Raw genomic sequence first — 24,921 nt, 5'->3', positions numbered from 1 at the left:
TCATTCCAAGACCACCCGAACATGCCTGCGATGTTCCTCCAAAATGTCAGAGAAGATGTCGTAAAGATATGCCACTACGAATTGATCCAACAGGTCTCGAAATATGTCATTGATAAAAGGGCTGGAAGGTAGTGGGAGCATTGCAGAGACTGAATAGCATCACTAGAGATTCAAAGTGTCCATATCTTGTTCTGAAAGCAGTCTTCCATTCATCTCCAGGGTGGATGTGTACCAGATTATATGCTCCTATGAGGTCCAGTTTAGTAAGACTAAGGACTAGGATTAAGGGGAGGTAGAGTGGAAGATAGTAATTCTTAGTAGTAATCTTGTTTAGCTCCCGATAATCAATGCACGTTCGAAGAGTAGAATCTCACTTTTCAATGAAGATGATGGATGCTCCCGCCAGGAAGTAGGAGGGCCGGATGAATCCCTTCTTTAGATTTAAATCCAAATGTTCCCGAGGGTTTTTTAACTCTGGTTCTGAGAGGTTGTAGATACACCCAAATGAAAAAGATCCAGGGAGCAGCGCTATAGGACAGTCATACGGCCGATGAGATGGCAGCTGGTCAGCTTTCTTCTTGTTACAGACATCCCTGAACATGAGGTATTGAGTCAGTAACTTTTCAAAGTCCTGTTGACCATCCTCAGGGTCTTGCATTGGTTTAAGGGTGAATGGTGTCATCTGGCAGCTCTCTTTACAGTATTCTGAAGGGAAGGCAATGGTCCTTGTTTCCCAGTTGAGAGGGCTTATGGATAGAGAACCAAGGGATCCCAAGAATCATTGGAAATTTAGGAAACGAGATGAGCTGGAAGCTGATAGTTTCTTGATGGTCAGGTTTCATGCGGAACTCCAGTTTGATTGTCTCCTATGTGACAGGTCCCAAGGACAAGGGTGACCCATCCAGAGTTTCCATATCAAATCGGTATTGGCTTAAAGGGGTTGTCCCGCGAAACAAAGTTGGGGTATACACTTCTGTATGGCCATATTAATGCACTTTGTAATGTACATTGTGCATTAATTATGAGCCATACAGAAGTTATTCACTTACCTGTTCCATTGCTAGCGTCCTCGTCTCCATGGTGCCGTCTAATTTTCAGCGTCTAATCGCCCGATTAGACGCGCTTGCGCAGTCCGGTCTTCTCCCTTCTGAATGGGGCCGCTCGTGCCAGAGAGCTGCTCCTCGTAGCTCCGCCCCGTCACGTGTGCCGATTCCAGCCAATCAGGAGGCTGGAATCGGCAATGGACCGCACAGAAGACCTGCGGTCCACCGAGGGTGAAGATCCCGGCGGCCATCTTCGCAAGGTAAGTAAGAAGTCACCAGAGCGCGGGGATTCGGGTAAGTACTATCCGTTTTTTTTTTAAACCCCTGCATTGGGTTTGTCTCGCGACGAACGGGGGGCTATTGAAAAAAAAAAAAAAACCCGTTTCGGCGCGGGACAACCCCTTTAAGCCTGGTGGCAATGTTTTTGTCACAAGTGAATTTTAAGTCCATGAAGTTTCCTCCCGTTCCTGAATCAAACATTGCTAAGCACTGCAAATTTCACTGAAATTCCTCTTCAGCGAAACGGACCTTATATATTGAACGGTTCAGAATTCCCTTGGCTTTGACTAAAGCCCCAGTTCTAGCAACAGAAAAACAGCCCTAAAGCATAATGCTACCTCCACCATCTTCACTGTGGGTATGGTGTTTTTTTGGTGATGTACGGTGTCGGCTTTGCACCTAACATACCTTTTGAAATGATGATCAAGAAGTCCAACCTTGGACTGATCAGACCACAAAATATTCTCCCACATTCTTCTGGCAGACTTGATGTAGGTTTTGGATGTTTTTCTTTGTGAGAGTTTGTTTCCCTTCCCTGTGAAGAGCCTGTGTGGTAAAGTCCTTGTAACTTCATCAACCAAAAATTCTGCATGCTAAAATAGTGACTCCTTAAGGGAACACAAAGCCAAGTAATTCCCAGGTGGTTATAATGAAATCACAAGACTCAATGGGAGTTTTTCATCCTAAAATCTCTGCGAGAAGGCCTAGACTTTCCCACAGGGAATTCCCAAATCACTTGCCTCAGATATTAGCAGTGATTAACATCTGAATGGGCTGGAGACACCAATTTGTGGCAGCAAGGCTGCAGGAAAAAAACTGAAGTCTAGGCAAGCAGAGTATGTTCACAACAGTAGACAGAGAGAAACTTCTGAACAGGCTGCAGATAGATGGACAAGGCCAGAAGACAAGTAAAATGGGAGGAACACTTTTGCAGCCAATGGATACTTAAAAGGACTTAAAAACTGCCACCGGGGAACAGGAACCTGCAGACGGATCAGCGCGGGTCAGCTTATCTGACAGACGCTTCAGACGGCGTCATTCGCCGGAGATTTACCGCCGGCAAAATCCCATCCATTGATGAGAGGCCTATTGCTCAGAAATAGCTCAGTTGATAATCTTTACCAAAAAGGTATTGGTTGAGAAACAGTTCCACTGTTGCATGCTAGCCCTTTAAGGGCATGCATGTCAAGCAACAGAGGAACCAGAGGAACTGCAACAGTGACGAGGAAGTTGAGCCAAGCATCTGGTGCAGAAGGAATGCTGGCCATGGGCGCCCTCCGTAGGCGATGGCTGGAGAGAAAGAGGAAAGTGGGCCATGACAAAAATGCAGCAAGTGTCTATTAGAGGATCTGCATGTATTGTCAAATGTTTTCCCAATGCATAGCTTCATTCAACCATTGCAGAGATTATAAAAGTCCCTTCTCAGAATGTAGTAGTAGTAGAGGGTGGAAGAGAGTGATAATCTGTGAATGAAGAGATCCTGTTCATGTGCATACAGGGTTAGAAGCAGGCAAACAAGCAAGCTGACCCTCCCTTAAGTTGAGAAAAGCTGCAACGTCCAGAAGCCTTCAGAAAAATGTTGACAAAGTAAGAATAAGTGCAGTAATCTTTTCCCCAGAATTCATCAAACTGACCTGTCATCAGGTTAAGCTGCCAAAAACACAGGAAGCATGAACCCGGGAAGGTTATGCCTATTCAGCCCATGTATAATTTATTCTGAAACACGGCTGCGTATCAAAAAAACAACAAAAACATTTAGAAGTGGTTTTTTTTAACAAGTCTGTATCTATAAGAAAATAAGCGGGAAACAAATCCATTAGTGCAGTAAATGTTCAGTGTTAAAGGGGTTGTCCCACGATAGCAAGTGGGGTTATGCACTTCTGTATGACCATATTAATGCACTTTGTAATATACATCGTGCATTAAATATGAGCCATACAGAAGTTATTCACTTACCTGTTCCGTTGCTGGCGTCCCCGTCTCCATGGTGCCGTCTAATTTCAGCGTCTAATCGCCTGATTAGACGTGCTTGCGCAGATGGGTCTTTTCCCTTCGGCTCGGTCCGGCAGCAGCGGCGTTCTGGCTCCGCCCCGTCACATGTGCCGATTCCAGCCTCCTTTTTGGCTGGAATCGGCACATGTGACGGGGCGGAGCTACGCGATGATGCGTACAAGGGGGCGGAGCCAGAACGCCGCTGCTGCCGGACCGAGCCGAAGGGAAAAGACCCATCTGCGCAAGCGCGTCTAATCGGGCGATTAGACGCTGAAATTAGATGGCACCATGGCGACGGGGACGCCAGCAACGGAGCAGGTAAGTGAATAACTTCTGTATGGCTCATATTTAATGCACGATGTATATTACAAAGTGCATTAATATGGCCATACAGAAGTGCTGAACCCCACTTGCTGCCGCGGGACAACCCTTTTAAGTCATAATGCACAGTATAGCAACTCAGGACAAAGAGGGCGTTTTAAGAATCCACCAGATGGCATAAGATGGGTTTGACCAGTAGTGAGTACTTTAACACTGTCCAAGTGAAATGGCGTAATATTAAAAAGGGACAAAATGAACTAGAAACAAGATTCCTAATTCCCCCACGTACCAGAAACTGGTAGATTAAAGAGCTTTTTTTAGGAGTAGTGCGTGTCAACTGCCTAGCATGTACAATCTTGAAAGCCAGTCACCATCATTCGAGGAGAGCGAGGAAGTGTTACAATATGAGGGGGTCACTGAAGAATTAGTGGAAGGATGTTTAGATTGTTGAAAGGCCAACCAAAGCTCCCATATTTGTTTGAATTTGGCAGCTCCTCCATTCTGTACATGGGGTCAACTTTGTTCATCCATGTTTGTATAGCTGGTGGTTCTTGGTCTCTCCACCATGTTGGAATTATTAGTTTCGCTGCTGTAATCATTTGTGTTGGTGATGTATTTTATTTAAGATTAAAAGTTCATGGGCAACCAGAGTAGTCATGGTGATGGTGAAATCTACCTGTGATTTGTTCCATAAGATCGGAGTTTGTGTTCCAGAAACCCTAAATTATAGAGCAATCCACCCAGATGTGCGTGATTGTACCCGAGCCAACATTGCAACGCCAACATTTGTTGGAGATGATGAGGTTGAGTTTGTGTGAGTAGTCCGGCTACGATACCATCTAGTCAAGGTTTTGTAAGAATTTTCCTGAATTTTAACGCACCTAGAGTAACGGTGTGAAAGGATAAAGTAGGTAGTCACTTTTGAGAAAGAAGTTCCAAGTTCTCTCTCGAAGGCTGAAATAAAATTGGGTTTAAAAAGGAGAGGTCTCATGTAAGAGGCCATCATAATTTAAAGATCAAACCTGAGGGCAGGTTTTTTTTTTTTTTTTTTTTTTAATGAAATGCAGCAGTGTTTCAAAATAAAACATATATGGGCCGAATGGGAATATCTGTCCCAGGTTTATGCTGTCTGGGGTTGGGGCAGCATAAACCTGGCGACAGGCTCCCTTTAAAAACAGTTATGACCTAGTTGGTTGGGGATGGGTGATAGAGAGGGTGCTCCTTTTCCATCGGTTACGCAGAGTAAGGTAAAGTCCCCTGGTGCAAGCACCAAGTCACGACTGACTCCTAGGCTGACGTCACATGGTGACATTTGCTTGACAGACTGTTTTGCGGGGTGGTTTGCCATTGCCTTCCCCAGTCATTCTACACCCCCTTCCCCAAGCAAGCTGGGTGTCTCATTTTACCGACCTCAGAAGGATAGAAGGCTGAGTCAACCCTTAGCAGGCTACCCGCAACCTTCAGGTCATGAGCGAGAGCTTAGGACTGCATTTCTGCTGCCACACGCAGAGCTGCTAAGTAAGAGTGGCTCCCATCTGTCTGGCCACGTAACATGATATTCGTGCCCCAACACAACTTTTTTGGGTAACATCTGAATGACAAGAGACGAATCTGCGGTGATCAGCAGTTTGGCATTTTTTCCTCCAATGATCAGAGTCCACAAATAAGGAATGGTCAACAGCACTCACCAATATTACCCAATCGTGGGTGCAGTGGAAAATAGATGGCCGCTCACATGAGATGAGACCCCAATACCAATAAACTCCAAACAGTCCAATTTACAGCGAGCAGCATCAGAGGTGTAAAAGTAACCAAGATCCACGCAGCCGGTCTGAGCAAATCTCTTTTGACCTTCCATGGTCATGACAGCATAGCGATGTTTTGACCCGTCATTTGGGTCTTTCCCAAGCTACTAATACGTGCTGATGGCGTGTACATCCAACCAAGTTCACAAGTCATTGACCTACAGTCATAAAGATGCAACCTATCAACTTATTAACCAAGTATGTGCCGCATATATACGCACAATGGCAAGTCTACTCAAGTCCATTCTTACCACTAGATTGACATAGTATATGGTTATACTTACACCAATTTGAAGTATATACACAGAATATAGAAGATTTAAAGACTTCCCACAGGTTTCTTTATAAAAATGTGTTTCGGGTAAGTGTTTCACGTGAGCCGTAAAAGGACTTTTAGCGGACAGAGAGAGCGGTTCCAAGATCCTTAGTAGGGCTACCTAAAATATCTGTCCAAGAGCTACTTCTCTTATAACACAACCGGGATGTATCGGAGACTACAGATAGACAGATATGTATATACTAGTAATTATTAAGAAATTAAATACTGCTAGTTTCGGGAGGCGCAATGCGCCACACAGCTCTGCTACATGCACGTGTCACTCATACGCGCGCGCGCACACACACACACACACACACACACACACACACACACACACACACACACACACAGTTCATCCCATACAACAGGGATCAGAAGCAGCACAGCACTGGAAATGAAGAACCTGTGATGACATCACAGTCATGCTCCGCCCCTGATCACACGACTGACACTCATCCCAAGTGAATGACTTACATGCTCCGCCCCTGATCACATTGTGGTGACATCATCAAAGGTCCTTCGCCAGTGAGGTTACATGCTCCGCCCTTTATCACATGACAGTGACTTCATCACTGGTCCTGCATCCTTTTGCAGATTACAAGCAGACTACAAATCCCTGCGGCCTCAGTTACTATGGAATACTAACGAACACCTAACCCGACAGCAGCTGTGTGTACAGAACCTGTGGTGATGTCACTGTCATGTGATCAGGGGTGGAGCATGTAACCCACTCACGCACGGACGGACAGGTCATCATTAGTAGTTTGATGTAGGAGTGTGTGTGCATAATAATACCAATCAGAGCATAATAGCACAAGTAACTAAATGCAACCAAGAAAAATGAGTTACTCAGAAACTAAAGTATGTTAACCCGTATCCCATTAAAAACGATCCCTCCCAATGGATGCCATACGGTATATTTTTAATGAGCTTTATTTTACCCCTTTACTGTTTCTATAGAACACGCTTCTATACCTGCCAGTTTGTGAACACGGTATATAGATGTGTGGTCAATTCAAACGCATGTATATTCTTGCATTACATCCATTACTTGGGGTAGTTTCTAGCGAGATACGGGTTAACAGACTTCTAGTTTCTGAATAATTCATATTTTTCTTGCCTGGTTCTTCGTGCCATTATGTTTTGGTTATTATTGGTATTAGTCATCTATATATCTCTGATAATAGTCTTGCTTGCGCAATAATCATTGTGTTTTCAATTTATTGAGCATATTGCTTTGGTACGGCTCAGTAGGTGGCAGGGGATTACAGTAGCACAAGTTTGGAGGGGGCTAGGTTTGATTGGTACAGGCGGCATTTTCATTTTCTGATTGTTTGAAAAATGTTGTCAATAGACGGTAAGTAAAGTTTGTTGAAATGAACACTTTTTATGTGATATTTTGTAATACACTTCCTGGAAAGTAATTCACAGGAACTGAAGCAACATGGACTATGCCATCCTCTCTGGGGGCAAATCAGTTCAGAAAATAAAAGTTACCGTGTGCCTTAAAAAAAAACAAAAAAAAAAAACACAACTTTATTAGCAATAAACTAGAGAATCCCTTTAACGGTCATGCAGTTGTACTGTTGTAGCATCATACAAATCCTAGCTTGCACCATTTAATTATATGAAATATTTATTTCTCTTATACATAAGGTATATTCAGAAACAGAAGATCATACAAATTGTAGTACAAGTAATAATTGTAATACACAACTATACAAGTGGAATTTATAGAGTATTTTCAATTAAAATGCAAGAAAAATAAAACCAATGACTATAAATCCACAACTTGTCATCTTGTACAAAAAAGTATTTATAGTCTTACAGTTGCAATCAAAATTATTCAACCCCCATTGTAAATTATGTTTGCCAAATTTACAAACTTTCATCTGCCTACAACAAGCAATTAAAATCGCTCACCATAACTAACAAATGGTTTCTCCAAATTCAACACAACACTCTACTTTTAATGACACCTGCAGTCTCAGAATTATTCAACCCCCTGAATAGAATGCCTCATAATGGCACAGCTTTGTAAATTAGGTGTTATCTCAAGCACACCCGATGCAAATAATGAAGCCTTTGATTAGTTGCATCAGGTGTGCTTGACATTTAGTTTGCCTTCACACAGCAGAATCTGATGCGGAATTTCCACTAGTGAAAATCGCTGCACAGCGTTTCCAATGCAAAGCATGTGGAGGGAATTTTAAAAATCCCCTTCACACGGTGCAGAGAATTTCCGTAACGAATTTGCAGCCTTCTTATTGTCTTTTGTCTATGTATGCTGCGGAATCGCGCTGCAGAATTGAGCCCTTGTAATAATAGGGTTGAATTCCACAGCTGTTTTGCAAGTAGAAAATGCGGCCAAATCTGCACCCCCATAAAATTGTTGCGGAATTGCTGTGGGTATTCCACCACATGAGGAGGCGGCCAAAACACATCAAATAAGTGGACTGGCTAGGACCTTGTTGACTGTTAGAAATATGGCTAAGGCCCCCTGTCCACGGGCGTTGCGAAGCCCCACGGCAGATCTCCACTGCGGGAGCTGCCGCCCAGGAGCAGGAGCCACCGCCGAATCTCTGCGGTCAGCCCTATCTGATAGGCTGGCCGCGGAGAATCGGATACAGACAAAGGCACTGAATGTTCTAGAGATACAGAGATACAGCTGGAAGCATAGTTCACAAGTTTAAAGTTAAAGGTACACTGGCTACCCTACCTGGAGGAGGAAGCGATCACCGGCTGCCACTTAGGAGGCGGGTAGTCAATAACCCTTGGCCGCCTACAAAAGACCTGCAGCAAGAACTGAGGTTTCTTTTTGTACAACAAGCATGTACTGATCGCTGAAGGTCTTCATGTACGAACTTCAAAAGGTACACCTCTACAGATCCAAAAGCAGAAGAGTCAGCTCCAATGAACCCAAAATCTTATAAATAAGTCACAGGCATTTTGGAATTCTGTTCTGTGGAGCGATGAAACAAAACTGGAACATTTCATGCCACTGGGTCAGCGGTATATCTGGAGGAGTAAGAATGAAGCAAACCCTGAAAAGAATGCCCACTACAGTGAAGTATTGCGGTGGCTCGGTGACTCTCTGGGTTTGCTTCTTCCGACACTGGAAACCTGCATAGTGTGGAGGGCAAGATGGATTTAATCAAGTATCAGGAAATCCCTGATACCTTCTGTGAGGAAGCAGAATCATGGGCTTCACTGGACTGTCGAACGGGACAATGATCCCAAGCAAAGTCCACCTAGGCTTGGTTTCAGAAGAAGTAGTCCAGGAAAATTATCGAGTTGACGGTACAGTTGTCTGACCTGAACCCCATAGAAAATCTTTGGTGGGATGTGAAGAAGGTGGGTACAACACATAAACCCAAGAATATTAGTGAACTGGAGGCCATTGCCCATGAGGAATGGGGTAAGAGTTTTCAGGAATCTGTTGAAAGCCGGTGTCTGCTATGCATCAAGTTTGTAGAAAGACATAACAGCAAAAGGTGTTCTACTACCGCGTTTCCCCCTGAATATAAGCCCTCCCCCTGAAAATATGCCCTAGCAAAAAAACAAAAACAAACATCAATACTCATCCAGCCCCGGGGCTGCGGCAGGCTGCCATGTGCTCTGCACTGACACAGAACTCTCCTTCTGGTGACGGGGCTTTGAATACCCTGCCTCCAGCAAGCAAGTGCTGTGATTGGATCGAGCACCGGCCAATCAGAGCTGGTGCTTGATCATTCACAGCCATTAAGTGAATGACATCACTGAATGGCTGCAATTGGTTCAGCCATAGTGCTTGTGAGCCAATCACAACACTCGCTTGCTGGAGTCGTGGTATTCAAAGCCCCGTCACCAGAAGGAGAGTTCTGTGTGAAGTCCGAGGACAACTGCAGCCCAAAAACAAACAAAATTAGACACTGTGCCTCTTTTGGGGCAAAAATTAATATAAGACAGTGTCTTATTTTGGGGAAACACTATACATACTAGAGATGCCCAATATGAAGGGGTTGAATAGTTCTGAGACTGAAGTAGTCATTAAAAGTGGCATTTTTTGTTTTGACTCTGGAGAAACCATTTGTTATACTCGTTATCTTGAGACATTTAAAATGCTCGTCTGATTTTTTTTTTTTTTGCAATTAAAAGTTAGTAATTTGGTAAATAACCCTACCTTGCAATGGGGGGGGGGGGGTTGAATAATTTTGATTTTAACAGTAAGCATTTATGTTAAGCCATCTTTCTAAGACTTTAGTAGAAGGCCCGTCATCATTGGTTATCACCAGAGGAAACTAAATCTGGCCATGAATTTCTGCTGCAGTATCATATGGTCAGCCATACAATTGATGATTTTAGTAATTCTCCGCTCTGGCTTAAAGTTGCCGTCACGTGAGTGAACGTCTATGAAGAAAGATTATGAGAGATGGAAAAAGAGTGTCATGAGATTGGAACTCCCAGGAGGTGATGGGAAAAGTCTCTTTAATGATATAGCCAAGTCATATTGGTGAATTCAGGCGCAGCCAACCCGAGTGGACGGCACACCTGCAAAAGGTGGACAGGTCAACCATAGAACCAAAGTGGAAATAAGGTGCAACCTGATACTGTAATCAAAAAAGTACAAATGTGCAGAATTATTAACCCAACTTCTCCATTTATTAGTAGTTCCAGCATAAGACGCGTTTCGAGGCACTAATACCTCTTCCTCCGTATTACTGGGGACACACATCAAATGGGAGTGCAAATACCTGGACATGTATCCTTGTTGGAGAGAAGACAGTCACTGGCTCCTCTACAACATAGATCAACATCCAGGTATTTGCCCTTCCACCCAACGTTAGTCCCCAGTAACACTGAGGAAGAGGTATTATTGCCTCAAAACGCGTCTAATGCTGGAACCTCTAATAAACAGAGAATTGGTGTAATAATCTTACGTATTGGTGCTTTTCTTTTCTTTAATTACAATATCAGGTTGCACCTCATCTCCAATATATTTCCACCGTGACAATACTAAGGTCTATAAAGTAGAGTTTTCATCATGATATGCTACACTATTTAAAGGAGTTTCCCAGGCAAATTCTTTGGATGACCTATCCTCAGCATAGGTCAGCAATTGTTAAATCACTAGAGACCTGCCACTCGGATCCCCAGAGATCAGCTGATCCTCCGGCCAACTATCAGTGCAGTGAGGCCAGACCTCATCATCGGTGTCAGATAAGGCTTCACTCCCACTGAAGTCAATGGAAGCCGAAGCCTCCTATTACACTTCAGACCCCGATGTTGGAGGCAGAAGTGCCGGAAGTGTAATACGAGGCTTCAGCTCCTATTGATTTCAATGGGAGGGAAACCCTCAACGTTGTTCCCGCCTCCGACACCAATGACAACATCCAACCCTGCCAGCGGCGACTTTGACGGCACACAGCGTTAGAACATGGGAGAAAGGTAGGCATTAAAAAAAATAATAAACCACTTTTCCTGACTTGGTGCCCCTTCTATGAGCCCATAAGTTTTTGTTAAGTGCTGATGGGTTCCTTGTAGGGCTGTATTTACAAAGGCAAGTGCGATAACGGTCTGAAAAACTTGCAAACTGGGAATTTTTGATTTTTTCAAGACAAGCATCACTTCACAGCTGTAAAAATTGCATCACACTCGCATAAAAATTGTAACTTTTTTTTAGGTAATATTGCCCATTATTTTCTCGAGCAGCACAGAATGCTAAGGCAGTAGAAATTCAGACCTAAGCCCTTGCTCGTGACCTGAAGGTTGCAGGTTCAATCCCAGATTGGTTCAGGTAGCCGGCTCATGGTTGACTCAGCCTTCCATTCTTCCGAGGTTGGTAAAATGAGTACCCAGCTTGGTGGTGGTGGGGTAATAAATAAATTACGGGAAAGCGCTGCCGCATAAGTTGCCGTTCTACAAATAAGATTTTTTATTTCTATCTCGGACTTTCAGTCTAAGAGAAAGATTAAAAACCCAAAAAACCCAAGTGTATAAAACACATCCAATCAAATTCCAGCCACATCACAATCGAACGGAACTCGCACAAGGAAATCTTCCATGTAAAAATATGGCAAAGTAGATCTAAAAAGATGAATTTTAATATTTAACCCTCCCTTGGCGGTCAGAGCATGCTGGGAGTTGTAGTTTCACAAGTGGCTACAGACCATCGGTGTAAGGTGTCCATTTAGAACCCTGCACGTCTTTAATGTAGTTACGCTCCCCAGGCCATGTCAGATAAGTAGCGACACCGCTCAGCCGCTTAACCAGTTGGAACCGTAAAACATTTTATATGATAAATCTCGTCATAGACAAATTGATTTTTTTTTCTCCGGCCTATTATGGCATTTACGGAACATTTCAAGGTAAGAATCAATCCTGTCCCTTTGAGTTTCTAAAACAACAACAGACACATCATCTTGTCAGCGGAATCTCTTTGTCAGTGCTTCCCGATAGAACATTGTCGGGAGGGCGTATGATGCATCACCTACATAAGGAGAGACTATTATTTACCCGTTACACTCATGGACATGATCTATGCAGTCATGACTTCTCCATCGCTCACCGAGACTCATAGGGGGAGGCGGTTAATGGTCTCTTATGGTTAATGACTGGCCCCTTAAATGCACAATTTACCATGTAATACCAGCTATTGCTGTCCGAAAATGTAAAGTGCCACCGAATACGTCAGCGCTATATAAAGAGGCTTAGAATTTCCCTTGTGAAGATTAGTCCTTGACGAGTCTTCCGTTGGGCCATCAAACATTCTATTCAAGTGCCTCTAAATTACATTGAATGGCCACTTTACTAGAGACCCCGACTCTTAATGATGGGAGCTTCCCTGTATGGAAATTAGACCCCGGAGGGCAGCATAAAGTCATGTGACACGTTTTCCGTGATCAGTTTCAGTGTGAATCCAAATTAGATGGGAATATCCAGCAATCTGAGCCACTTCCAATGGATCCTGGTCATCGATGCTAAACTATCCGGGGCCAGGAGCTCATAGGCTGCCAACTTTGGGGTAGGGAGGGTTCCCTCATATACAGTGTTGTGGAATGTATACGAAGAATGGCGTAATTGAGGAAAACGTGAAGTGGATCCTGTGGATGTAAACAACTCGTTGACGAAAGGGGTCAAAGGAGGAGGTCAAGAATCATTTGGATGATCAGCTAGTTCACAGTCAAGCAAATTGCAATCAAATACAACGGGGGTGCTCTAATTAAGGCATCCAAACACACAACTCGTTATTCCTTTTAACGAATGGGCTAGAACAACAGTTCCAGTGCCATTGTGTCTAAGAGAAACAGTAAGGCGAGACTCCAGTGGGCAAAAGAGTGCAAAAATTGGATCACTGATCCATGAAAAAACATCTCCTGGTCAGATGAACCCAGAGTTCTTGTTGCACCGCGCTGATGAGAGTCAGAATTTGGCACAAGTAGCATGAAATCGATGAACCCTTCCTGTCAGGTGGTCAGAACATGTCAGCACCTCCATCTAATCTGTGGCAACTGTAAGAAGCTTCCCGTCCACAGGGGCCGATATTGCTGCAGAACAACCGAACTGAAATCATTTTGGGGTGGAAGAATAAAAACAAAGCAAAAATAATGTGGTTACATATGTGTTCATATCGTCTTATATTGGGGGATGCGGTCGTGTTCAGAATTAGCCAATCACATTTATACTCATGTTATATAGTAGTCAGCACTCCGCTGCCAGTATATACAGGGATTCTGGTTTCCCCCCATATAAAGTTCAGTTCTTCTAGGAGGATTTTCCGGATATTTTCTTAGTTGGTCTATAAGGATCTTACAAGACATCAAAGGGATCTGATTGTTGGAAGATATCAGCCAGGAGAAGGGGCCAAGACATTACATATACCAGGAAGACGTCTGCAAGAAGGGGGTTACATTTGGCACAACCGTGGCATTACCAAAAACTGGACGGCCCTCAAAAATTGATGAAAAGACCAGAAGTAAATCAGTCCGGTAGGCGGCCAAGAGGCCGACAGCAACATTAAAGAGGGCGCTACACACGAGATGCCCTGGCAATCTGACAGATTTGGAGCATTTTTGCAAGGAAGAGTGGGCAAAGATTGCAAGTCAAGATGTGCCATGCTGATAGACACCCACCCAAAAAGACTGAATGTGGTTATAAACTCAAAGTATTAGTCTTAGGGTGTGTATATTTATGCAACCACATTAATTTCATAGGATTGTAGGGTTGGAAGGGACCTCCAGGGTCATTAGGTCCAAAGCCTATTCAATGCAGGATTCACTAAATCATCCCAGACAGATGTCTGTCCAGGCTTTGTTTGAAGACTTACATTGAAAGACAACTCACCACCTCCTGTGGCAACCTGTTCCACTCATTGATCACCCTCACTGTCTAATATCTAATCTGTGTCTCCTCCCTTTCAGTTTCATCCCATTGCTTCTAGTCTTTCCTTGTACAGATGAGAATAGGGCTGATCCCTCTGCAGTGTGACAGCCCTTCAGATATTTGTAGACAGCTATTAAGTTTCCTCTCAGCCTTCTTTTTTGCAACCTAAACATTCCCAGATCCTTTAACCGTTCTTCATAGGACATGATTTGCAGACCGCTCACCATTTTGTTAACTCTTCTCTGAACTTGCTCCAGTTTGTCTATATCTTTTTTAAAGTAGGGTGCCCAGAACTGGACCCAGTATTCCAGATGAGGTCTGACTAAGGAAGAGTAGAAGGGGATAATGACCTCACATGATCTAGGCTCTGTGCTTCTCTTAATACATCCCAGAATTGTGTTTGCCTTTTTGGCTGCTGCATCACACTGTTGACTCATGTTCAGTCTATGATCTATTAGTATGTGCTGCTGCTTAGCTCAATTCCTCCCATTCTGTATGTGCTTTATTCATTTTTCTGGCCCAGATGTAGGACTTTGAATTTCTCCTTGTTAAACACCATTCTGTTAGTCACAGCTCACTGTTCAAACGTGTCTAGATCTTTTTGAATCCTTTCTCTCTTCCCTAGTGTTAGCTATCCTTCCTCGCTTTGTGTCATCGGCAAATTTGATCAGTTTTCCATCAATTCCTCCTCCAGATCAATTATAAAAATGTTGACCACCACTGGGCCAGGACAGAGCCTTGTGGTCCCACTTGATACATTCTTCCACTTGGATGTGCAGCCATTTATGACCACTCTCTGAGTACAATCACTCAGCCAGTTGTGAATCCGCCTAACAGTTGCCTTGTCAATCCCATATTTGGTCATTCATACCAAGTATGGTATGAGATACTTTCCTAAAGTCAAGATAGAATGTATCCACCGCATTTCCCTAATCAACCCAGTCGGTGATTCTGTCATAGAAGGGAGTTAGACTAGTCCTGCATTAGTCTGGGGTGTGTAGACTTTTATACCGACTGTATAGGAAAAGCCAAGGACTTGCAGTAACTGGTAATGATTGATATTTAGAGGAATCATCTTCTTAATGGGTTGCCCCATCATTAGGAAAGAGTGGACTAAAATTCTCAAGGAAGGGGGCACAAGTCAAGACATGCCCAATATTCATTTCGATTTCTTATTCTCAGTAAAAACTTTATCAGTCACTCACAAAAAATGTAGACCGGTCACAACCAAGACTATTCGCCGTACTGATGAACCACCATGGAAACTATGAGAGATCTCTAGTCATGTCTTGTAGGAATGTGTGAGTCACCTAGGATGTTTAAGAATGAGGTCACTGGGGCTGGTCAGGTGCCAAACACAAAGAGGAGTCAACAGCTGCTGCAGCACCTCATGCTGGCTATTAATCAATATAGATGATATATAGGACACTGATAGAGAATAAACGCTCAGCTTCACCAGAGATGTAGACATCCGCTAGTCCACCTGGAGTAGTAGGCACCAGCGGGTATAACCTCAGCAGCCCACAATCGGCAGCACTAATACACTAGAGAGTGACCTGATGAAGTTGGCATACGAAGGACCACCAGAACTTATAATCACCTCTAGTTCAACCAGGATGGACATTGTAGAGAAGGACCTGTAAGACCAACCAATATGCCAGTATGCCAACCAGTGCAGCCACTCTACTCCACCCTTCATGCCCCCTCATGACCTTTACCAGGAAGTTAAACCCTCAGAACCCCATAGGTGCCCGCTCCTGTCCCAGCATTAGGCACCATTTTGGAAAGCAGATGTGCCAATCAAGATCTTGATGCCCAAGAATCACAAAAATAACAGAAAACTCTAAATTGAATCATATAAACCATAGCTGGCAAACGACTGACATGCATGACCCGCAAGAGACTCTGCCGGACGTGTCCATGTACAAGACTCAGTACATGGATGGAGTGGCACCTGGTACCCAGCATACTGACCCCTGGCACATACACCCCACCAGCCTCTAAGCCTACTGATACTGTGCAACCTTCAAGACCCTTCCCACAGTAAGGCGCTGTCCTTTGTAGCTGCTGCAGCACCTCTTACAAGCTCTAAGGCAGTACATCCTCCATAGGGCACCGCGGAAGACGCTCCTGCTGCAGCACCTCTTACAAGCTCTATAGCGGTACATCCTTTATAGGCACTGCAAAGGACTCACCTACTGCAGCACCTCTTACAAGCTCTAAGGCAGTACATCCTCCATAGGCACTGCAGAGGACTCACCTGCTGCAGCACCTCTTACAAGCTCTATAGCAGCACATCCGTTATAGGCACTGCGGAGGACTCAACTGCTGCAGCACCTCTTAGAAGCTCTAAGGAACTACATCCTTCATAAGCACTGCGGAGGACTCAGCTGCTGTAGCATCTCTTACTAGCTCTAAGGCAGTACATCCTCCATAGGCACTGCAGAGAACTCTCCTGCTGCAGCACCTCTTACAAGCTCTAAGGCAGTACATCCTCCATAGGCACTGCGGGGAACTCTCCTGCTGCAGCACCTCTTACAAGCTCTAAGGCAGTACATCCTCCATAGGCACTGCGTAGAACTCTCCTGCTGCAGCACCTCTTACAAGCTCTAAGGCAGTACATCCTCCATAGGCACTGCAGAGGACTAACCTACTGCAGCACCTCTTACAAGCTCTATAGCAGTACATCCTCCATAAGCACTGCGGAAGACTCACCTGCTGCAGCACCTCTTACAAGCTCTATAGCAGTACATCCTCCATAGGCACTGTGGAGGATTCTCCTGCTGCAGCACCTCTTACAAGCTCTATAGCAGCACATCCTTTATAGGCACTGCGGAGGACTCAACTGCTGCAGCACCTCTTACAAGCTCTAAGGAACTACATCCTTCATAGGCACTGCGGAGGACTCTCCTGCTGCAGCACCTCTTACAAGCTCTATAGCAGTACATCCTCCATAGGCACGGTGGAGGACTCACCTGCTGCAGCACCACTTTGCAAACCTCACCTGTCAATCATCATCAGGACTTTCCAGGTCATGCAGGGACTTTGTAAAGTTGTCATGTGATTGACAGCTAGGACCCACAAGAGGCTCTGCAGCAGTCAACAAGTCCCCCCTGCGCACCACTTCCTGCACATTCACACAGGTCTCCCTCTGCACATGGAGAGAAGACCACCTGGTGCCAACCAATGCCACACACCGCTGTGCCAGCGCCATCCCCCGGCCACCTACCCCTCACCCTGACTTTACCAGGTTCTTCCAACCTCAAGACCCCCCATGAATGACAGAGGTGTCGCCCCCTCCCAAGGCCTGCGCATGGAAAGTGCCCCGAGCCCCCTCCCCCGGCGCAGCTGCACCCTCCACCCTTCTCTGCCCGTAGCAGCGGGCAGCACCTACCTCGTACAGGTCCCCAGAAGCCATGCCGGGACCGGGGCGGGTGTGCGTGCAGCAGCAGAATGACAGGGACTCCGGGCGTCCGTGTGCGCAGAATCACACAGCGGCGGCGGCGGCCACAAGCAGCGCTGGAGCAGAGCGGTCCCAGCTCCTGCCCTGCTCGCTGGACGAGGACGGCCGCCAGAGGGCGCTCTTGCAGCGGGGCTAACTGGGAGGTGCCTGTGACATGACAGCTGGGGGCAGAGCGCCGGCAGCGGCAGCATCCTGATGGTGGGCGGGGCCAGCGGCCGCCTCGTCCTGGTCCTGTATATAAGCCGGCGCTGTGAGGGGAAGCAGTGGGTCGCTGGGAGAGGAGCTGTAGGGCTACTTACCTCCCGCCTCCAGGTCTGCAGTCGCCACAAGTCCTTCACTTGTCCTTTCACCTCACAGTTTACTCAATCCTCAGTTGTAGAGCTTTCTAGGAAGCAGAGTGGCAAGCAATATGGCTGCCATCACAGCTCTGCTTGGACTTGTCACCTTCTGGGGTCTCATATATGTGCTGCTCATGTACTGCGCCATACATGATGGCGTCTGACGCTAGAACTTCGATGGCCGAGAGATGCAACTTTGGCTCCTGCGCCAAAACTGCTGCGTCCTAAAACTTTTTTTAAAATGGTCCCTCCCAGACTGCGGGGTCGTGGACCTGTGCGTCCGGTTACTATAATCTACGCCAGACGCCGGTACAAGGCGTACACTTGGCGCACAAGTATGAAGAGGCTCCCAGATAGGCGCTGCGTTAAGGGAGTTCGGCGTAGGAAACATTGGTCTAAGGAAATGCACCCCGTGCGCTCCAGGTTCCACAATGCCCCCATAATGGCACCAGGCAAAGGGCTGCTATAATGATGCCAGTCGCAGTATGTTCGCATTATGATCTGGCCAAAATGTCACCATAATGTAGCCAGTCACAGTGCCCCCTATAATACCAGTCACAGTGCCCCTATAATAATACCAGTCACAGTGCCCCCTATAATAATACCAGTCACAGTGCCCCCTATAATAATACCAGTCACAGTGCCCCCATAATAATACCAGTCACAGTGCCCCCATAATAATACCAGTCACAGTGCCCCCATAATAATACCAGTCACAGTGCCCCCTATAATCATACTAGTCACAGTGCCCCCATAATAATACCAGTCACAGTGCCCCCATAATAATACCAGTCACAGTGCCCCCTATAATACCAGTCATAGTACCCCCATAATCATTCCAGTCACAGTGCCCCCCTAATAATTCCAGTCACAGTGCCCCCTTAATCATACTAGTCACAGTACCCCTATAATCATACTAGTCACAGTGCCCCTATAATAATACCAGTCACAGTGCCCCCATAATAATACCAGTCACAGTGCCCCCTATAATACCAGTCATAGTACCCCCATAATCATTCCAGTCACAGTGCCCCCCTAATAATTCCAGTCACAGTGCCCCCTTAATCATACTAGTCACAGTACCCCTATAATCATACTAGTCACAGTGCCCCCATAATAATACCAGTCACAGTGCCCCCATAATAATACCAGTCACAGTGCCCCCTATAATACCAGTCATAGTACCCCCATAATCATTCCAGTCACAGTGCCCCCCTAATAATTCCAGTCACAGTGCCCCCTTAATCATATTAGTCACAGTACCCCTATAATCATACTAGTCACAGTGCCCCCATAATAATACCAGTCACAGTGCCCCCATAATAATACCAGTCATAGTGTCCCCATAATAATACTAGTCACAGTGCCCCCATAATCATATTAGTCACAGTGCCCCCATAATAATACTAGTCACAGTGCCCCCATAATAATACTAGTCACAGTGCCCCCATAATAATACCAGTCACAGTGCCCCCATAATCATACTAGTCACAGTGCCCCCATAATAATACCAGTCACAGTGCCCCCATAATCATACTAGTCACAGCGCCTCCATAATAATACTTGTCACAGTGCCCCCATAATAATACCAGTCATAGTGTCCCCATAATAATACCAGTCACAGTGCCCCCATAATCATATTAGTCACAGTGCCCCCATAATAATACTAGTCACAGTGCCCCCATAATAATACTAGTCACAGTGCCCCCATAATAATACCAGTCACAGTGCCCCCATAATCATACTAGTCACAGTGCCCCCATAATAATACCAGTCACAGTGCCCCCATAATAATACCAGTCACAGTGCCCCCATAATGATGCTAGTCACAGTGCCCCCCATAATAATACCAGTCATAGTGTCCCCATAATAATACTAGTCACAGTGCCCCCATAATAATACTAGTCACTGTGCCCCCATAATAATACTAGTCACAGTGCCCCCATAATAATACCAGTCACAGTGCCCCCATAATGATGCTAGTCACAGTGCCCCCATAATAATACCAGTCACAGTGCCCCCATAATAATACCAGTCACAGTGCCCCCATAATGATGCTAGTCACAGTGCCCCCATAATAATACCAGTCACAGTGCCCCCATAATGATGCTAGTCACAGTGCCCCCATAATAATACCAGTCACAGTGCCCCCATAATGATGCTAGTCACAGTGCCCCCATAATAATACCAGTCACAGTGCCCCCATAATCATACTAGTCACAGTGCCCCCCATAATAATACTAGTCACAGTGCCCCCATAATAATACCAGTCACAGTGCCCCCATACTAATACCAGTCACAGTGCCCCCATACTAATACCAGTCACAGTGCCCCCATAATGATGCTAGTCACAGTGCCCCCATAATAATACCAGTCACAGTGCCCCCATAATAATACCAGTCATAGTGTCCTCATAATAATACTAGTCACAGTGCCCCCATAATAATACTAGTCATAGTGTCCCCATAATAATACTAGTCACAGTGCCCCCATAATAATACTAGTCATAGTGTCCCCATAATAATACCAGTCACAGTGCCCCCATAATCATACTAGTCACAGTGCCCCCATAATAATACCAGTCACTGTGCCCCCATAATAATACTAGTCACAGTGCACCCCATAATAATACTAGTCACAGTGCCCCCATAATAATACTAGTCACAGTGCCCCCATAATAATACCAGTCACAGTGCCCCCATAATAATACCAGTCACAGTGCCCCCATACTGATGCTAGTCACAGTGCCCCCATAATAATACCAGTCACAGTGCCCCCATAATCATACTAGTCACAGTGCCCCCCATAATAATACTAGTCACAGTGCCCCCATAATAATACTAGTCACAGTGCCCCCATACTAATACCAGTCACAGTGCCCCCATAATGATGCTAGTCACAGTGCCCCCATAATAATACCAGTCACAGTGCCCCCATAATAATACCAGTCATAGTGTCCTCATAATAATACTAGTCACAGTGCCCCCATAATAATACTAGTCATAGTGTCCCCATAATAATACTAGTCACAGTGCCCCCATAATAATACTAGTCATAGTGTCCCCATAATAATACCAGTCACAGTGCCCCCATAATCATACTAGTCACAGTGCCCCCATAATAATACCAGTCACAGTGTCCCCATAATAATACTAGTCACAGTGCCCCCATAATAATACTTGTCACAGTGCCCCCATAATCATACCAGTCACAGTACCCCCATAATAATACCAGTCACAGTGCCCCCCATAATAATACTAGTCACAGTGCCCCCATAATAATACTTGTCACAGTGCCCCCATAATCATACCAGTCACAGTACCCCCATAATAATACCAGTCACAGTGCCCCCATAATAATACAAGTCATAGTGTCCCCATAATAATACTAGTCACAGTGCCCCCATAATAATACTAGTCATAGTGTCCCCATAATAATACCAGTCACAGTGCCCCCATAATCATACTAGTCACAGTGCCCCCATAATAATACCAGTCACAGTGTCCCCATAATAATACTAGTCACAGTGCCCCCCATAATAATACTAGTCACAGTGCCCCCATAATAATACTTGTCACAGTGCCCCCATAATCATACCAGTCACAGTACCCCCATAATAATACCAGTCACAGTGCCCCCATAATAATACTAGTCATAGTGTCCCCATAATAATACTAGTCACAGTGCCCCCATAATAATACCAGTCACTGTGCCCCCATAATAATACTAGTCACAGTGCACCCCATAATAATACTAGTCACAGTGCCCACATAATAATACCAGTCACAGTGCCCCCATAATAATACCAGTCACAGTGCCCCCATAATGATGCTAGTCACAGTGCCCCCATAATAATACCAGTCACAGTGCCCCCATAATCATACTAGTCACAGTGCCCCCCATAATAATACTAGTCACAGTGCCCCCATAATAATACTAGTCACAGTGCCCCCATACTAATACCAGTCACAGTGCCCCCATAATGATGCTAGTCACAGTGCCCCCATAATAATACCAGTCACAGTGCCCCCATAATAATACCAGTCATAGTGTCCTCATAATAATACTAGTCACAGTGCCCCCATAATAATACTAGTCATAGTGTCCCCATAATAATACTAGTCACAGTGCCCCCATAATAATACTAGTCATAGTGTCCCCATAATAATACCAGTCACAGTGCCCCCCATAATCATACTAGTCACAGTGCCCCCATAATAATACCAGTCACAGTGTCCCCATAATAATACTAGTCACAGTGCCCCCCATAATAATACTAGTCACAGTGCCCCCATAATCATACTAGTCACAGTGCCCCCATAATAATACCAGTCACAGTGCCCCCATAATAACACCAGTCACAGTGCCCCCATAATAATACCAGTCACAGTGCCCCCTATAATAATACCAGTCATAGTACCCCCATAATAATACCAGTCACAGTGCCCCCATAATCATTCCAGTCACAGTGCCCCCATAATAATACCAGTCACAGTGCCCCCTATAATAATACCAGTCATAGTACCCCCATAATCATTCCAGACACAGTACCCCCATAATAATACCAGTCATAGCGTCCCCATAATAATACTAGTCACAGTGCCCACATAATAATACCAGACATAGCGTCCCTATAATAATACTAGTCACAGTGCCCACATAATAATACCAGTCATAGCGTCCCCATAATAATACTAGTCACAGTGCCCACATAATATTACCAGTCATAGTGTCCCCATAATAATACCAGTCACAGTGCTCACATAATAATACTAGTCAAAGTGCCCCCATAATCATACTAGTCACAGTGCCCACATAATCATTCCAGTCACAGTGCCCCCAAAATCATACTAGTAACAGTGCCCCCATAATCATACTAGTCGCAATGCCCCCATAATAATACCACTCACAGTGCCCCCATAATCATACTAGTCACAGTGCCCCCATAATAATACTAGTCACAGTGCCCCCATAATCATTCTAGTAACAGTGCCCTTCTAATCATACTAGTCACAGTGCCCCCATAATCATTCCAGTCACAGTGCCCCCATAATCTTACTAGTCATAGTACCCCCATAATAATACCAGTCACAGTACCCCTATAATAATACCAGTCATAGTGTCCCCATAATAATACTAGTCACAGTGCCCCCCATAATAATACTAGTGACAGTGCCCCCATAATAATACTAGTCACAGTGCCCCCATAATAATACTTGTCACAGTGCCCCCATAATCATACTAGTCACAGTGCCCCCATAATAATACCAGTCACAGTACCCCTATTAAATAATACCAGTCATAGTGTCCCCATAATAATACTAGTCACAGTGCCCCCTAATCACAGTACCCCTATAATAATACCAGTCACAGTACCCCTATAATAATACTAGTCACTGTGCCCTCATAATAATACCAGTCACAGTACCCCCATAATAATACTAGTCACAGTGCCCCCATAATAATACCAGTCACAGTGCACCCATAATAGTACTAGTCACAGTGCCCCATAATAATACTAGTCACAGTACCCTCATAATAATACCAGTCACAGTGCCCCCGTAATAATACCAGTCACAGTGCCCCCATAATAATGCTAGTCACAGTGCCCCTATAATCATACTATTCACAGTGCCCCCATAATAATACTAGTCACAGTGCCCCAATAATAATACCAGTCACAGTTCCCCTATAATAATACTAGTCACAGTGCCCCCATAATCATACTAGTCACAGTGCCCCCATAATCATTCCAGTTACAGTGCCCCCAAAATACCAGTCACAGCGCCCCATAATCATGCCAGTCACAGTGCCCCCATAATAATACTAGTCACAGTGCTCCCATTATAATACCAATTACAGTGCCCCATAATCATGCCAGTCACAGTGCCCCCATAATCATACCAGTCACAGTGCCCCCATAATCATACTAGTCACAGTACCCCCATAATCATATTAGTCACAGCGCGCCCATAATAATACCAGTCACAGTGCCTCCATAGTAATACTAGTCATAGTGCCCCCAAAATCATACTAGTCATAGTGCCCCCATAATAAAACCAGTCACTGTGCCCCCATAATCATACTAGTCACAGTGCCCCCATAATCATACTAGTCACAGTGCCCCCATAATCATACTAGTCACAGCGCCTCCATAATAATACTATTCACAGTGCCCCTATAATCATACTAGTCACAGTGCCCCCATAATTATACTAGTCACAGTGCCCCCATAATCATATTAGTCACAGTGCCCCCGTAATAATACCAGTTACAGTGCCCCCATAATCATATTAGTCACAGTGCCCCCATAATAATGCTAGTCACAGTGCCCCCATAATAATCTTACCAGTCACAGTGCCCCCATAATAATACCAGCCACAGTGCCCCCATAATAATGCTAGTCACAGTGCCCCCATAATCATTCCAGTTACAGTGAACTCATAATGATGCCAATCACAGTCCTCCATAATAATACAAGGCAAAGTTCTTCCATAATGACATCCACAGTACACACATAATCATGCCAGCCACAGTGTCCTCATAATAATACTAGCCACAGTGCCCCAATAATAATACTAGCCGCAGTGCCCGGATAATAATACTAAGCAAAGGGCTCCCATAATACCAGCCAAAATCCTTCCATAATGACATCGACAGCGACGCATAATGATGCCAGCCACAGTGTCTGCATAAGAAGAGAGCAGCTGCAGAGTGAGACAGAGATGCTGCTGCTGCTGCATCTAGTAAATGTTTTAATTGACCCCAGAGCTGAATTCACGGCTACACTGCTTATTACTACTGGATAATGAGCCAGAAAGAGTACCCTCGTAATGATACCAGTCATAGTGTCCCCATAATAATACCAATGTGCTCCCCTAATGATGCCAGTCACATATTGACAGCTACAGTTCCCCCAGAATGATGCCAGCCACATTGCCCTCTTATTGATGTTGGCTACAGAATCCCCATAATAATAGCTACAGTGCCCCCATAAGGA

At 45.0% G+C, this 24,921-nt stretch overlaps 1 protein-coding gene across 1 annotated transcript in view; it reads right to left on the bottom strand.

Annotated features, from left to right (window-relative positions):
* The window catches only part of CDYL2 (chromodomain Y like 2), an 89,466-nt gene extending 71,805 nt beyond the window's left edge, over positions 1-17,661 (bottom strand). Inside the window, exon 1 of the mRNA XM_066583775.1 lies at positions 17,515-17,661. Coding sequence (XP_066439872.1) covers positions 17,515-17,538 — 24 coding nt within the window. The 5' untranslated portion in view covers positions 17,539-17,661. The remainder of the gene's footprint in view (positions 1-17,514) is intronic.
* Between the last annotated feature and the right edge of the window lie 7,260 nt (positions 17,662-24,921).

The sequence above is a fragment of the Eleutherodactylus coqui genome, chromosome 11, assembly GCF_035609145.1.
Source record: "Eleutherodactylus coqui strain aEleCoq1 chromosome 11, aEleCoq1.hap1, whole genome shotgun sequence".
NCBI lineage: Eukaryota > Metazoa > Chordata > Amphibia > Anura > Eleutherodactylidae > Eleutherodactylus > Eleutherodactylus coqui.
The sequence above is the reverse complement of the archived record's forward strand: the minus strand, read 5'-3'. Positions and strand labels throughout refer to the sequence as shown.